The 16,922-nt window shown below is 31.0% G+C and overlaps 1 protein-coding gene across 5 annotated transcripts in view; it reads right to left on the bottom strand.

Annotated features, from left to right (window-relative positions):
* LOC135127769 (heterogeneous nuclear ribonucleoprotein L) overlaps positions 1 to 16,922 on the bottom strand; it is a 390,771-nt gene that overhangs the window by 13,924 nt on the left and 359,925 nt on the right. For all 5 annotated transcript variants that reach the window (XM_064054374.1, XM_064054376.1, XM_064054375.1 and 2 more), the window contains one exon: positions 15,578 to 15,913. In XM_064054374.1, coding sequence (XP_063910444.1) covers positions 15,578 to 15,913 — 336 coding nt within the window. The remainder of the gene's footprint in view (positions 1 to 15,577; positions 15,914 to 16,922) is intronic.

Here is a 16,922-nt window from a genome sequence, read left to right as displayed (position 1 = left end):
TTTTTTTTAGGAATTTTAACGTATTAAAATATAAACACGTATATATTTCACTTTTCCCACCGGCGCAGTACTCTTGTCTGTCTAAAAAAGGGTCTCCCAAGCTAAGCATAATTAAAACGTAGATTTGAATTTTCAAGTGGAAACTTTGTAATTATTCTTACAACAGCACAAAATTCATTAACATTTTAGCAAATTATGTACAAAAGTTTAGCAAATTTCGCGCCGTTCTCAAGAGGAGAACAATTACCATTCCCCGTTTACCAAAAAAAACTTAATTATTTTGAACTTTGCGCGCAAAAGCGACTCGAACCTAATTCGCGCCGTCGAAGCTCCCGGAAAAAGTTCAAGCACCATGTTTGCAGATCACTAATATTTACGTTTCGCCTTGAGAAAAAGCTTTCGTTCGTTTGCCACTTCCAAAGGTCTCCTCCTATTGATCGTCGTTGGCATGTTTTTAGCCGCTCACTCAGAGTGGACCACCTTTTCTCGTTTATGAAGCCACGTCGGCGTACCTCTGAGGATACAAATCAATTTCAGTAATTACGCTTTTTATTTTTATATCCAGTCGTTTTTATTCGCGCCGAATCAAACTCACGTCGGTGCCCTCGCGGGACCATAAATCTGCCCGTTTCCGTAAAACTGGCGAAACTGTTTTTCACATTCACGTCGAACGTTCGAAATACATATTGTATTTCGTGTTATCCGCAGACATTGGTATTTTTCCTCGTTCGGTCACTTAGCTTTCATAAAAGCGTAATAGCGGAGAATAAAACGTCGAGTTTGTTGCTTTGTCTTCTCATGTTTGCCAGTTTCGTAACTATGGGGGGATTGCGGCCGGAAAATAAGAGCAGCACGAACGCAAAGACATCGTGAAAATATGCTAAGTTGCGTTTCCACGGGAAAAAACTGAAATTTTCATATCCGGTTATGTATATTTCGCACCATCGTGGCTATCTTTAAATTCTGGAATTATTACGTAAGTAACGGAAAAATTGCGGATGGTGTTAATTAAACGCATCGTAGGCGGTGTGTTTCTCGTAATTAAACATTTATTTTTCAAGAAAAAAAATTAACAAGATTGAAATTCAAATTTCACAGTGCTCACATAAACAAATGTCTGGAAATTCAAGCTAAAACCAAATGTGTAAATACAAACTCGCACTAAAAAACACGTGGGTATATCGATTCTGTCAAGTCTAGCTCGTGTTATTACCAAATTTTAACAAATAATTGGCAATTATTAGTTGTTAAGTGAAAGGGGTTCTGGTTCATTCTTAAGGGAAGTCGTAAACATTTCAGTTCGGCTTCAGAACATCCTGCGGGTGAGTTTTTTGGCTGGCTGCCGCCATGTTGCTCTATGGTTTTTTTTTAATTGTGACGTCATAATTAATTTGTTTAAATAGTCTCGGCTCTATTTTACCAGATTTGATAGATTTTATAAATGTTTAATAACAGATTGTACTCTTCTTCCAGGCACCGCTTGTTTGCAGCGCAAAGAAGGGCCATTAGAATCCTTGCAAACTTACATTACAGGGCCGACTGCCGAGCAGCTTTCAAAGAATTGGGAATTCTTACGTTTCCTTGTATGTTCATTTTGCAATGTTGCTTATATGTAAAATCGAATATATCTAGATTTCACACTCATGCAAGCATCCACCCGTACTCTACTCGTCGTAGACACAATTTAAATCAAGAATATGTACGCCTAGATAAAACTGCTACTGGCCACAGATATTATGCTTCCAAATTTTTTAATGCACTGCCAACAGTAATGAGAAATTTAAATATACATGTATTTAAAGATACTTTAAAACGTTTGTTGATTAAAAATGCGTTTTATTCGTATGAAGAATATTTGTCTTTTAAATTCAATTGATGTTCATTGTGTGTGTACTTGTAATATTATATGTGAATATGTATTTTTTTTTTGACCTGTGCAAAACAATTTGTTGTAGCATTAATAAACTTTACTTTACTTTACTTTACTTACTTTACTATTTTTTTTAATTTCATTAGGAAATTTTGGCGGAAAAAGGCAAAAATTAAATTTATTCGATTTGAAAGGCTTAATTCCTTAATTTTGACACTTAAGATAAATCGTTTGGATATCAATATTCAGCCTATCTATATGTATTAAGTATCAACACTATAGAATCAGTTGGAAAATATTTTTCGACTCCTGCCTACTGGAAAAATCAGGTTATTAATATAAATTTCAATTTTTTTTTTAGACTTGACAAATTTTAGCATAATTATAAAATTTCTGTAGTATATTAAATTATACAAGGCTATCAATTAATAAAAGCCAAGTTTAATAGCATATTACGTAAATGGTATGTAGGATTTCAATCAATTTTTTCTCCATGAGAACCGCCGATTCTGTTATTTCTCGATTTTGAGATTTTTTGATTTTTAAATTTTTTTAGTTTTTCGAATTTTCCACTGCTGGATTTTCTAATTTTTCAATTCACCACTCTTTAATTTTCGATTGTTCTGTTTTCTTGGTTTTGCGATTTTTATTTTGTAATTACTCAGCTGCATTATTTTTAGGTATTGAAGGTAATATTTGGCTTTTTTTATTTTCCATTTCCACTTTCCCGATTTTTAATTTTTCGGTTGTTCCAAGTTTGCAATTTTTAGGTGTTTTATTAATTATTTTTCGTTTTTTCAAATTATCAATTTCAAATTTTTCGATTCAATTTTTTCAATTTTTCGACTTTTCAATTTTCTTCACATTTTTTTTTACCTCCACTTTTTTTCCAATTTTTCGATTTCTCACTTTTTTTTCAGTTTTGTGTGGGATTTTTCGACGATACGATTTTATAAGTTTTCGTTTTTTCCATTTCGGGATTTCGTAATTTTTGTTCAAATTCTCGATTTTTCAATTTAACGTTTTTTCGATCTTTCCATATATATTTTTTATATGTACATCCTTCAGAGCTCTTAGTTTTTTGATTTTTATTTTGCATGTACCATTTTTAACAATTTTTGATATTTTAATTTTATTTTCCGTTGAATTTTTCCATTTTCAATTTTTTGATCGTTTAACTTTGCAGTTTTATAATTTTTCGTTTTTTCAATTTTTCAATTTCTCGAATTTTCAATTTTTGGACTATTCAATTTCAAACTTATTTCAGTTTAGCGACTTCCAAATTTTCTTTATAACTTTCCGATTTTTTATTTGTTCGATTTTTGCCTTTTTTTCAGTTTCAAATTTACCGATTTTTTGCATGAAATTTTTCAATAATTCGATTCTACAAATTTTCGTTTTTTCCAGTTTGCGATTTTGCATTTTTTGTCTCAATTTTTTAATTTCCAGATTTTTCTGCTTTACAATTAATCGATTTTTCGATCTTTTAGTTTTTCGATTTTTCAATTTTTCAATTCACAATTTTTAATTTTTTGGCCGTTCAAGTTTGCAGTTTCTAGGTGTTTTATTTAATTTTTCGTTTTTTCAAATTATCGATTGCGATATTTTTTATCTCCAGTTTTTTTTTCCAATTCTTCGATTTCTCACTCTTTTTTCAATTTTGTGTGGGATTTTTCGACAACACGATTTTATAAGTTTTCGTTTTTTTCATTTCGAGATTTCGTAATTTTTGTTTAAATTCTCGATTTTTCAATTTCTAGATTTTTCTATTTTATGATTTTTAGTTTTTTTTTCATTTTTCAGTTTTTCGATTTTTTAATTTTTCAATTAAACGTTTTTTCGATCTTTCCATATATATATATTCTTTATATTTACATCCTCCCGATCTCTTATTTTTTTGATTTTTATTTTGCAATTACCATTTTTAACAATTTTGGATATCTTAATTTTTATTTTCTGCTGAGTTTTTCCATTTTCAATTTTTCGATCGTTTAACTTTGCAGTTTTTGGGTGTAATTTTTGTTTTTTCAATTTTTCAATTCCCCGAATTTTCAATTTTTGGACTATTCAATTTCAAAATTTTTTCAGTTTTTCGACTTCCAAATTTTCTTACAACTTTCCGAATTTTTTGTATGATCAATGATTCGATTCTACAAATTTTCGTTTTTTCCACTTTGTGAATTTTTAGGGGCTTTAATTTTTCGTTTGTTCAATTTTTTTATTTTAAATTTTTGAACTATTCAGTTTTAATTTTTTTTCAGTTTTTCGACTTTTAAATTTTCTTTACAACTCTCCGATTTTTTCTATTTTTCACTTTTTTCAGTTTTTAAATTTTCTGACTTTTTATGTGTGAGATTTTTCAATGATCCGATTCTACAAATGTTCGTTTTTTCCAGTTTGCGATTTTGCAATTTTTGTTCAAATTCTCGATTCTTTAATTTCTAGATTTATACGTTTTACGATTTTGCAATCTTTCGATTCCTGGACCATACGGTTTTTTCAATTTTTTTTAGTTTTTCAATTAACCGATTTTCCATTTTTCAGTTTTTCGATTTTTTTCAATTTTAAAGTTTTCAAAGTTTCCTTTGTTGGATTTTCTAATTTATCAATTCATCCACCTTTCATTTTTACATTCTTCGGTCTCTTAGTTTTTCGAGTTTTGTTATGCAATTACTCTTTTTCACAATTTTGGATATTCTAATTTTTGTTTACGGTTTTTCGATCTTTTAATTCAGGATTTTTAGGTCTTTCCAGTTTTAAAGTTTTAAAAGTTTTCATTGTGAGATTTTCTAATTTATTTTGCAATTACCCCTTTTTAATATTTTGGATATTTTAATTTTTGTTTCTGTTTAATTTTTTCATCTTTAGTTTCCCGATTTTTAATTTTTCGATTTCTTTTCAAATGCTCAATCGTCCAACATTGCACTTTTCGTTTTTTCTATTTTTCAATTTCAGATTTCTCCAACTTCTCGATTTCTCACTTCCACAAATTTTCGTTTTTTAAATTTTTTCGATTTCTAAATTTTTCTGTTTTACGATTTAACAATCGTTCGATTCCTAGACCTTTCATTCTATAGATTTATTCATTTTTAGTTTTTCAATTTCCCGATTTTCATTTTTTTCATTTTTTCATTTTTCAATTAAACAATTTTTTGACCTTCCCATTTTTTGATTTTTCGAATTTCCAGTTGTGAGATTTTCTAATTTTTCAATTCATCAATCCTCAACATTTTTATATTCTTTACATTTACATTCTTTTGATCTCTTCGTTATCCCTTTATACAACTTTGGATATTTTAATTTTTATTTTCTGTTGAATTTTTCCACTTTAAGTTTCTCGATTTTTAATTTTTCCATTTTTCAATTTTTCGACTTGTAAATTCACTTACAGCTATGCAGTTTCTATTCTAGGTGCTTTAATTATCGGTTTTTTCAATTTGAAAATTTTCAATTCCTAGTTTTTTCAATTTTTTTACTATTAAATTTCAAATTTTTCCCCTTTTTTCGACTTTTAAATTTTCTTTATAAGCCCGAATATTTCAATTTTTCGATTTTTTCACTTTATTTAATTTTTAAATTTACCGATTTTTTTATGTGATTCTACAAATTTTCGTTTTCTCTAGCTTGCGATGTTACAGTTTTTGCTCGAATTCTCGGTTTTTTTAATTTCTACCATACGGTTTTTTCAATCTTTCAATTCAGGATTTTACAGTCTTTCCAATTTTACAGTTTTCGAAGTTTCCATTGTGAGATTTTCTATTTTATTTTGTATTTACCCCTTTTTGATATTTTGGATATTTCAACTTTTGTTTCTGTTTAATTTTTTCATCTTTAGTTTCACGATTTTTAATTTTTCGACTTTTCAAATTTTCGATCTTTCAACATTGCACTTCATATTTTCGATTTTTCGATTTCAGATGTCTCCAACTTTTCGATTTTTCACTCTTTCAATTTTGTCAGATTTTTTTATAAAATACGGTTCTACAAATTATCGTTTTTTAAATTTTTTCGATTTCTAAATTTTTCTGTTTTACGATTCAGCAATCGTTCGATTCCTAGACCCTTGAGTCTATAGATTTATTCATTTTTAGTATTTCAATTTCCCGATTTTCAATTTTTTTAAATTGTACCATACGGTTTTTTCAATATTTACAAGAGGGATTTTTCAGTCTTCCCAATTTTACAGTTTTCGAAGTTTCCATTCTGAGATTTTTTAATTTATTTTGCATTTACCCCTTTTTACAGTTTTGGATATTTCAATTTTTGTTCCTGTTTAATTTTTCCATCTTTAGTTTTCCGATTTTTAATTTTTCGATTTTTCAAATTTTCGATCGTTCAACATTGCACTTCGTTTTTTCGATTTTTCAATTTCAGGTTTTTTCAATTTTTCGACTTGTAAATTTTCCGATTTTACAACCTTCCGTCTTTTTCATTTTTTCGGCTGCTTACTTTTGTTCAATTATACAATTTTCAATATATTTTGCGATTTAACTTTGAAAATTCGCATAATCAAATTTTATAATATTTGGAAAAACGTGGATGTTTTATTATTCTTCAGGGGTGAGTGAATTTCTGTCGAAATAACCTTCGACCATTTGTTTTCATTTTGCGATTTTCCTTAATCAGACGATCTTTTTGATTTTTGAGTTTTGGTTTTTGAATTTCTCGATTTTTGATTTTTCAATTCTGTCAATTTAAAATTTTTCGATTTTGGAATATTTCAATTTTGCCACAAAAGAACAAATTAATCAAACTGAAATTTTGAGAAATTTGAGAAAAAATACACAAAACAGACTGAAAATTAGAAAAACCGAAGAACTTAAAAAAAAATGAAAAATCGGTGGTAGTTAAAAAAAAAAAGAAGAAAAATGCTCAGACCACACGGTATAAATAACCGAGATGAACGCTATAAAATTCGAATTTGTGCCAGTTTGAAATGTGCTTTGTTGTGATCGATTGGTCGGCACGGATGCGCAAAATTACATGATGTATGCTCGTGAAACCGCGACTGATTTAAAAATAAAAAATTGGTCGAACGGCGTAACAATATTTGTAGTTTATAACCGTGAAATAAATTGTATACTGGGTGTTTCAGATTTTGTTTCACCGGAAATACCTTTCCTATTAGTCAGGGGCGACTGATGGTGCCACGGGGCACAAAATTACAACGTCTACAAACACACTGGACATAGCAAAATAGTAATAGTAATTCGATATTTAAATAATTGTCCGGAAATCTGTGTCATAATTATCAAAACTAATTTTTTTAAGTCGCTCCATTTGTATAAAATGTATCAAAATTTACATCTAAAGATGTTGTGTCTTGGATATATGATACGTTGTTGAAGTGCTGATAACAGCGGAGACCAAATCATGCCTCATTTAGACGTTTTTTGACGCTGTTGCCATGGAAACCGTGCGTCTAGTCGCTGTATTCAGCTGGAATCGGGTCCTGTTCGAACAGTGACCACTACCAGTAACTTAGTTACGACGGTAAAATTCATGACAAAACTTTTCTTGAATGTATTTTTGTATTTATTTCCGTCACACAATTTCGTCTAAATGCAAAGATGGTTCACTCTATTTTTAAATAAAACACCCTTCCCCACCCCATCAATTATTATCCCAGAATCAGCTCAGTATTACGTTGTCGTTTCCAATATGTCTACTATTTATTAAACCAACTCGGACCCCCGAATTCACGTTTTTAACCCACCTGGGGATTATCCCTCGTCAAATATTTAACGTCCACACACCAACCCATCCATAGTTTTACGACTGTTTCTCCGGAGTCTGCATTTAAAGGATTTAAACCTCGACACCTAGCCTCCAGCGTTCGTTAGCTCGTATCGGTGTTGGAACCTAATATCCCGCAATGTGGGTTAATGGCAGAGCATCTGATTATCCCTGGAGCGTCCCTTCATAATTCAAGGTTCGCGTCGCTGCGTCGAGGACGCGCCGACCAATATCGGGAATGCCCCGCGTAATGTTTGTTAATGCGTCATTAAACCGTCAATCCCGAATCCGCTCTCCTTTTAACCCGATTTCGATTTAAATGCTTATGGCGGAGTCGCCTGATGGGTTCATCGCATTACCGAAAAACGGCCGGAGCAATAATGTAATAAAGTGAGAGTAAAATGGTAGTGGGATTTGTTTATTGCGGCTAACGAACAGCGGTGGGTCGATGTTTGTTTCAATAATTCAGAAGGACGAGCTAATCTCAACGTGCCGATGAAATCGGAACGAGCTTTCGGGCTTTTTTGTTGGAGACGAGAGGAAAAAACGGGCGGGTATGGAGTTAGAAAGTTCTTAATCAGCTTAAACTGTTACGGCGGGGACGTATTGACGTAGTGATGTGATACAGGTTGGATTCGTTGCGGGGAAACGTCGATATCGGTTAGAGGAGTAATTGATACAAAATGTGCAATGTAACGAAAGCTGATGCAATAAAATCGGGGAACTATGATTCAAGATTGCGAGTGGTTGGGGTTATGGGGGTTGAAAAGAGAGTTTAGCAGTAAAACTTTGACGAGATAGCTTAAACAAAGTTTCTCGTAAAGTTAAAGACCTTTTAAAATGTAAAAATTTTCGACAACAAAGTCGAGCTTTTTGAGGGAAGGCAGGCTGCTGATATTAGTTAAGTGCTTACTGGTGGCTGAGGTATCACAAATGTTACTAAGGGAGATATAACAGATGTTAAACCTTGTGGACAGTGGAAACGTAGCAATGTTTCAGTGACTTACGAAAATCCCGAAAAATAAATCGGTTTTCTTAATTCTACTAGCACTGATGTTGTTCACCTGTGGCCACAGCCGTGTTTTTCTAGAAGCTGACAATCGTTATATTTAAACTATCAATTTTGGATTTCTCAACAAATTACAAGAACAACTCCATTATCTCTTCTTTGGTAAGGTTTCGTTCTATCTTAAGTACGCGGTTTGAAGAGTGATTTCGCAATTTTTATTCAAATTCTCAATTTTTCAATTCCTAGATTTTTTCTATTTCACGATTTTGCAATCGTCCGATTCCTGGACGGGAAATTTTTTAATTAAACGATTTTTCGATCTTCAAATTTTCCTTTCTTTCTATTTCTTCTTCCGATCTCTTGAGATTTTTTATTTTCTCATTTTTACATTCTTCGGATCTCTTAGTTTTTAGATTTTTATTTTACAATTACCCTTCTTTACAACTTTGGATATTTTAATTTTTCTATTTTTGGTTTCTCGATTTTTAAATTTTCGACTTTTCAAATTTTCGATCGTTCAACATTGCAGTTTTTTAGGTGTTTTGTTAATCTTTCCTTTTTTCAATTTGCGATTTGGCAATTTTTGTTCAAATTCTCAAATTTTCGATTTTATAATTTCCAGATTTTTCTGATTTAGGTATTAGTTTTCGAAGTTTCCGTTGTGAGATTTTTTAATTTCTAATTTTTACGTTCTTCGAATCTCTTAGTTTTTCCATTTTTATTTTGCAATTACCATTTTACAACTTTGGATATTTTAATTTCGATTTTCTGTTAAATTCTTCCATTTTTAGCTTTCGATATTTAATTTTTCGACCGTTTAAATTTGCAGTTTTTAGGTGCTCTGATTTGTCGTTTTTTCTATTTTTCAATTTCAAATTTTTCGGTTCTTCCAATTTTTGAACTGTTGGGTTTCAAATTCTTTCAGTTAACTCTCCGATTTGTCAATTGTCCGATTTTTCACTTTTTTCCAATTTTCAAATTTACCGTTTTTTATTTATGAGGGTTTTTGATGACTCGATTCTACAAATTTTCACTCTTTCCCAGTTTGTAATTTTTGGTCAAATTCTCGATTTTTTCACTTCTATATGTTCCTGAGTTACGATTTTGGAATCGTTCAGTTCAATTAACTACTATATCAACAATATGTATAACCTTTCTCAATTTTTCCATTTTCCAGTTTTTCGATTTTTCAATTTTTCTATTCACGATTTTTTGATGTTTCCGTTTTTAAAGTTTTCGAAGTTTCCATTGTGAGATTTTCTAATTTCTCACTTTCACATTCTTCGGATCTTTTAGTCTTCCGATTTTTATTATGGAATTACTCCCTTTTACAACTTTGGATATCTATATCTTATTTTTAATTTTTTGACTTTTCAAATTTTCGATCGTTCAACATTGCACTTTTTAGGTGTTTTATCCCCCGTTTTTTTTAGATTTTTTAATCTCAGGTTTTTTTCAATATTTGAATTTACCGATCTTTCATTTGTGAGATTTTTCGATGAATCAGTTCTCTACAAATTTTCGTTTTTATTTTGTAATTGCCGCTTTTTACAACTTTGGATATTTTAATTTTTATTTCTCCATTTTTGGTTTCTCGATTTTGAATTTTTCGTCTTTTCAAATTTTCGATCGTTCAACATTGAAGTTTTTGTGTGTTTTGATTTTTGGTTTTTTTCAATTTGCGAGTCTGCAGTTTTTGGTTCAAATTCTTAAATACTCAACTTTTTAATTTTTTTTTTCAGTTTTTCGATTTTCCAATTTTGGATTTTTCGAATTTTCCGTTCTTTCTATTCCTTTATATTTAGATTCTTTCGATCTCTTAGTTTTTGATTTTTATTTTGCAGTTACCACTTTTTACAACTTTCATTATTTTAATTTTTATTTACTATTGAATGTTTCCATTTTTAGCTTTCGATTTTTAATTTTTCCATTTTTCAATTTTTCGAAAGTTTAAATTTCCCGTTTTTAGGTGCTTAAATTTTTCGTTTTCTTCAATTTTTCAATTTCAAATTTTTCCATTTTTGAATATCCAATTTCAAATTTTTTTCATTTTTTTGGGCTTCTAAATTTTCTTTGTAACACTCCGATTTTTTCATTTTTTCGATTTTTCACTTTTTTCAATTTTTAAATTTACCGAGTTTTTATTTGTGAGATTTTTGATGATTCGATTCTACAAATTTTTGTTTTTTCCATTTTACAAGTTTTATTAAAAATCTCGATTTTTTAATTCCTAGATATTTCTGATTTACGATTTTGGAATCGATCAGTTCCTGCACCATACGGTTTTTTCGATTCTTCAGTTTTTAGTTTTTAGATTAATCGATTTTAACTTTTTAAATTTTTTCATTTTTCAATTCACGATTTTTCGATCTTTCCAATCATAAAATATTCGAAGTTCCCATTGTGAGACTTTTTAATTTCTCATTTTTACATTCTTCGGATCTCTTCGTTTTTCGATTTTTATTTTGCAATTGCCCCTTTTTACAACTTTTTAATTTTTATTTTTCTATTTTGAGTTTCTCGATTTCTAATTTTTCGACTTTTCAAATTTTCTTTACAATTCCGATTTTACGACCTTACATCTTTTTCAAATTTTCAACGGCTTACTTTTTTCAATTTTTAAATTTACCGATCTTTCAATTTTTCGACCGTTTAAATTTGCAGTTTTTAAGTGCTTTCATTTTCCGTTTTTGCTATTTTTCAATTTCAAATTATTCAATTCCTGAAATTTTCAATTTTTGAACTGTTCGGTTTCAAATTTTTTTCAGTTATTCGACTTCTAAATTTTCTTTGTAACTCTCTAATCTTGTCAAATGTCCGATTTTTCACGTTTTTTCAATTTTCAAATTTAGCGATTTTTTATTTGTGAGATTTTTTGATTTTTCGATTCTACAAATTTTCGTTTCTTCCAGTTTGTAATTTTTGTTCAAATTCACGATTTTTTAATTTCTAGATGTTTCTGATTTACAATTTTGCAATCGTTTACTTCGATTTAAAGTTTTTCAATTTTCCATTTTTCAGTTTTTCGATTTTCCAATTTTTCAATTAACGATTTTTTTTAAGTTTTCGAAGTTTCAGTTGTGAGATTTTTTAATTTCTCAATTTTACATTCGTCGGATCTTTTAGTTTTTCGATTATTACTTTGCAATTATCCCTTTTTACAACTTTTTAATTTTTATTTTTGAGTTTTTCGATTTTAAATTTTTCGACTTTTCAAATTTTCGATCGTTCAACATTTCAGTTTTTCTTTTACAATTTTTCGACTTGTAAATTTTCTTTGTAGCTCTCTAATCTTGTCAATTGTCCGATTTTTCACGTTTTTTCAATTTTTAAATTTAGAGATTTTTTATTTGTGAGATTTTTTGATCACTCGATTCTACAAATTTTCATTTCTTCCAGTTTGTAATTTTTGTTCAAATACACGATTTTTTAATTTCTAGATGTTTCTGATTTACAATTTTGCAATCGTTTACTCCGATTTAAAGTTTTTCAATTTTTCATTTTTCAGTTTTTCGTTTTTCCAATTTTTCAATTAACGACTTTTTTAAAGGTTTCGAAGTTTCCGTTGTGAGCTTTTTTAATTTCTCATTTTTACATTCGTCGGATCTTTTAGTTTTTCGATTATTATTTTGCAATTATCCCTTTTTACAACTTTTTAATTTTAATTTTTGAGTTTCTCGATTTTTAATTTTTCAACTTTTCAAATTTTCGATCGTTCAACATTTCCGTTTTTTTTTTTACAATTTTTCGACTTGTAAATTTTCTTTGTAACTCTCTAATCTTGTCAATTGTTCGATTTTTCACGTTTTTTCAATTTTTAAATACACTGCGTTTCATATAAAATGCACCACCTAGAAGGAGTAGGCGTAGAATGTAGAAATTTGGTGGAGAAGACTGTTGCATATAGACAAACAATTGATTAAAATTTGAAAGAAAAACTACTACTTGTTTAGATAATATACCGAGTGTTATTCGATTTTTATTAATTTTTTGATTATGTTTTAAAGATACTTGAGTAAGATTCTTTTGCAATTTTACTTGACATTTGTCATTATTGTGCTTGCAAAAATGCTACGAGTCCACACACGAGGTAATTTTCAACAGATAACACCTATTGAAAGAGGGCGAATGATTGGGATGCATGAGGCTAGTTTACCATTTCGGGAAATCACCAGAAGACTCGGCCCAACGGATTCTACGATATTAAGAACAAGTCGAGAATGGAACAACGAAGAGCTACAAATGCGTCGCAGGGGTACCGACCGTTTCAGAGTCACCCAAGAACGCGAAGATCATTTGCTAAGAAGAAGTGTTATTCAGTACCCTTGGTAACCATAACGATCAGTCGGGATGGACTGGATGACAGCAATTGGGCACAGAATCCGAGGAGTACCATCTACCGCCAAATTCGTTCCTTTGGCTTGAGATCTTATCGTCCAAACTGCAAACTTCCCTTACCACAAGAACACAAAACTACCAGGCTTCACTGGTACCAAGACAGGCAGCAATGGCTGTAATAGTGGAATGTCATAATGTTTAGGAACAAGTCTAGGTCTTGTTTGTGGCACTCTGATGGACGCATACGTGTTCGAAGGCCTTGAGGCCAAAGGTAAAATCTGGAATTTGTACAGAGATGTCATATCGCTCTAACACCTGGAGTAATGATATGGGATGGTATACACATCTGTTGAAGTACTCCCTTAGTGTTCATTCCAGGCACGCTAAATGCCCGGCATTACATCGTTAACGTGTTAAATCAATTTCTTTTTCCTTATCTCTCGAACCGTCGAAGAACATCTTTTGAACAAGATAATGCGTGGCCTCATGTGGCCATATTAACTTAAAGAGTGTTTGACGAAAATAACGTCAACTTCTTACCCTGGCCTGCCCTATCACCAGATTTATCAACAATCGAAAATGTTTAGGATTTAATGCATAGAAGGCTGCGCAATTTACCACATCCTCCAAAGACTTTGGAAGAATGTCTACAACAAATTCAAAATGCCTGGAATGAGATACCCCAGCAGGCAATAGATCATCTCATTTTAAGCATGCCTAGAAGAATACAGTCTTGTATTCGTGCACGTGGAATTTTAACACATTATTAACATTTCTTGTGTTAGACATTTTATTTTTTCTTTGAAATTTTAATCAAATGTTTGTCTACGTGCAATAGTCTTCTCCACCAAATTTCAACATTCTACGCCTACTCCTTCTAGGTGGTGCATTTTATTTGAAACGCAGTGTATATCGATTTTTTATTTGTGAGATTTTTTGATGATTCGATTCTACAAATTTTCGTTTCTTCCAGTTTGCAATTTTTGTTCAAATTCACGATTTTTTAATTTCTAGATGTTTCTGATTTACGATTTCGCAATCGTTTAGTTCGATTTAAAGTTTTTCAATTTTTTTAATAATTTCGATTTATTTATTTATTTTATTTACTTTGCAATTATCCCTTTTTACAACTTTTTAATTTTAATTTTTGAGTTTCTCGATTTTTAATTCTTCGACTTTTCAGATTTTCGATCGTTCAACATTTCAGTTTTTTTTTACAAATTTTCGACTTGTAAATTTTCTTTACAATTCCGATTCTACAACTTTCCATCTTTTTCAAATTTTTGACTGGACTGCTCACTTTTTTCAACTTTTAAATTTACCGATCTTTCAATTTGGAATTTTGCAATTTTTGTTCAAATTCACGATTTTCAATTTCTAGATTTTTCTGTTTTAAGATTTTGCAATCGTTCGATTCCTGGACCACACGATTTTTTCTTTTTTTGCGTTTTAGTTTTTCAATTTCTCGATTTTTAATTTTTCAATTTTACCAATGTTAATTTTTTCGATTTCTTAGTTTTTCATTTTTACGGTAATAATGCAATTTTTACATTTTTTTATTTTTCAAATTCTTGTTTTTCATTTTCGAATATTTCAATTTTCTGACAAAAGAGCAAATACCAAAAATCCATCGTCAAATTAAAATCGAAAACTCGTAGTCCTAAATCAAAAAACAGAAAAACCAAGAAAGCTTCAACTGTTCAAAAAATGGTAGCAGTTTAAAACGAAAAAAAAAATGGTCGAAAGTTGTTTCGACAGAATTTCCCTCGCACCAAAAGTACTAAAAATAACAGTATTTCAATCATGTTAATATTTCACGTGGATTATTGTCACTAAGTGCACGCCACTCAATATTTCACGAATAATTAATTCCAGTTGTAGTTCTAGTTTTAATACTTAGAAAAAAAGTCAAAGACTAGAGTAGTAGGGTTTTTTAAACAGCATACACTAATTTTTTTTTATTCATAAAATAATAACAAAAAGAACGTAGTATTTTTTATAAAAACGTGTTCTCATTTTCAAAAGTTAAAGCACGAAAATAAAACTAATTAGTTCTACGTTTACCCATATTTTCAGTAACCCACCACTAGAGGACAGCACCTCTCGGAACTTAGTATGGACTTCCATCAACGGCTAAAATTGACGCCCACACACGCCCCTGAAAGACCTTACAATCCACCAGTTCTCGAGTTTCATAAAAAAAATCACTGAGACTGTCAAAAAAAGCTCCAAAAAAATCCGTCCCGACGGCAAAATCTCCACCTCGCTCTCCAAACTTCAATAAAATCCGTCTAATCGGTTGCATAACCATTAACGCTTTTTCATATAGTAATCCAGCAACAATGCCGCCCACGTCCCAAGAACTCTCAGCACACAATCGCGCCAGTAAAAAACCTATGATGTATCTATTAGCCAGGCAATAAAGCTCGCTTATCTCCGACAACATTGTAAAATAATACGCTTAGCGTTTCTAAAAGCTTTTAGTATCAACTCCTATTTACTTTTTAATGCTGCTTGTTCCTTCCTTTGACACTAAACCCGACGTTTTTAAATAGAAACCCGTGCCGAGAAATTAATCAAACGGGCACGAAGTAACGAAACACCGCGAAAACTTTTCTCCTTACCTTGCTCGGGGGCTGGATGCGGTTCTTGCTGGCCATCGCCGGGTTCATAAACCTGTTGTTTTTATTTGTTATGTATTCTTTATACGAGGGAGACTTATCAGGTAACGGGTAGGGATTAGTTACTTCACTAAGAAAGGGTTGTTTACTGAAGGCTAGTTGTAGTTTGTGTTCAGATTGGTTGTTCTTATCGTCGTTGGCGTTGTTGTGGTGTGACAAGGGCGCAGCCCCCGTTAGACCTACGGTTACGTTGTTTAAATTTTGAACACATCGTTCCACCGCCACGCTGTCGCCCATTTGTACCATGGCAGTGCCTTCTTTTGATTTGAGAAATTTTATCTGGAACAAAAATTTTCGTCATTTAACATGCCATTTATTAGTAGTACTAATGGGGTAAATTTGGAAATAACACAAATGATAATATCGGAACTATTAATCGATTTATTGCAACCGGTTCTTCATAATCTGACGTTCCATTAATTCCGACAATGATATGTGCACTCGAAGTCAGTGCTGATTTATTGGTTTAATCGAGATGTAACTTTAATTAACTTAATTAGCTTCAGTTATCCAAATACAACAGGTGTGAAACAAAAAATGTAAACTTTAGGAACCTGTTCAAGGAGCAACTTAAAATTTATTATCCATAAAACTACGCTCATTATGTGCTATAAACTTCTATAATTTGTAATTCATCAACTCTGGGATAATGCAAACAGTTCTTAAATAATTTGGAATGACTCAGATTTGATACGCTTTTATATAAATGGACGTTTTAATGGGAAAGGTCGCGATTTAAATTATTCGGAATAAAATAATGGCCAATTTAAAAGTTTATTTTAGAAAAACTAGGTATTTGTTTCTGTTGTGATATGGAGAATTCAAATTTAAAACTCCTGCGACCTGTAAACTATTTCAAGCGTAAATAATTTGGGTGTGCTATTATTAGCCGGTTCCATCTTCAGTGAAAAAATCGCTTTTCCCCCGTTTCTTTTTGTCTGTGATCAACAATTTGAGGGCGTCAACTAAACATTTTTTTAGTAAAAGCCATTCAAATTGTATGAAATAACATACTCCTATACTTGCAGTTTATGAATCTGCCTTGATTTTTTACCCTAAATATACAGAGTTTTGGCACTTTCGTGTGGTAAACTCTGTGGCCGTGCCGTAAATACATATTACTAACGTTGGTTTGATTAACTGTGGGTAGCCATTTTTGTAATACTGTGACTGGTATCTATTATATGTTTTCCAGTGGGAAAACTCACTAGAAACAGGTCTCGCGCTTTATCAATGGATTTATATGTTTGGGGCAATTGTTTGACTGTTCACCCGATTTCCGCGCACT

The sequence above is a fragment of the Zophobas morio genome, unplaced genomic scaffold, assembly GCF_036711695.1.
Source record: "Zophobas morio isolate AGI-343-1 ecotype UQ-CSIRO unplaced genomic scaffold, CSIRO_AGI_Zmor_V1 ptg000012l, whole genome shotgun sequence".
In the NCBI taxonomy this organism is placed as follows: Eukaryota; Metazoa; Arthropoda; class Insecta; order Coleoptera; family Tenebrionidae; genus Zophobas; species Zophobas morio.
Note: the sequence above shows the minus strand (reverse complement) of the source record. Positions and strands in the feature narration are given on the sequence as shown.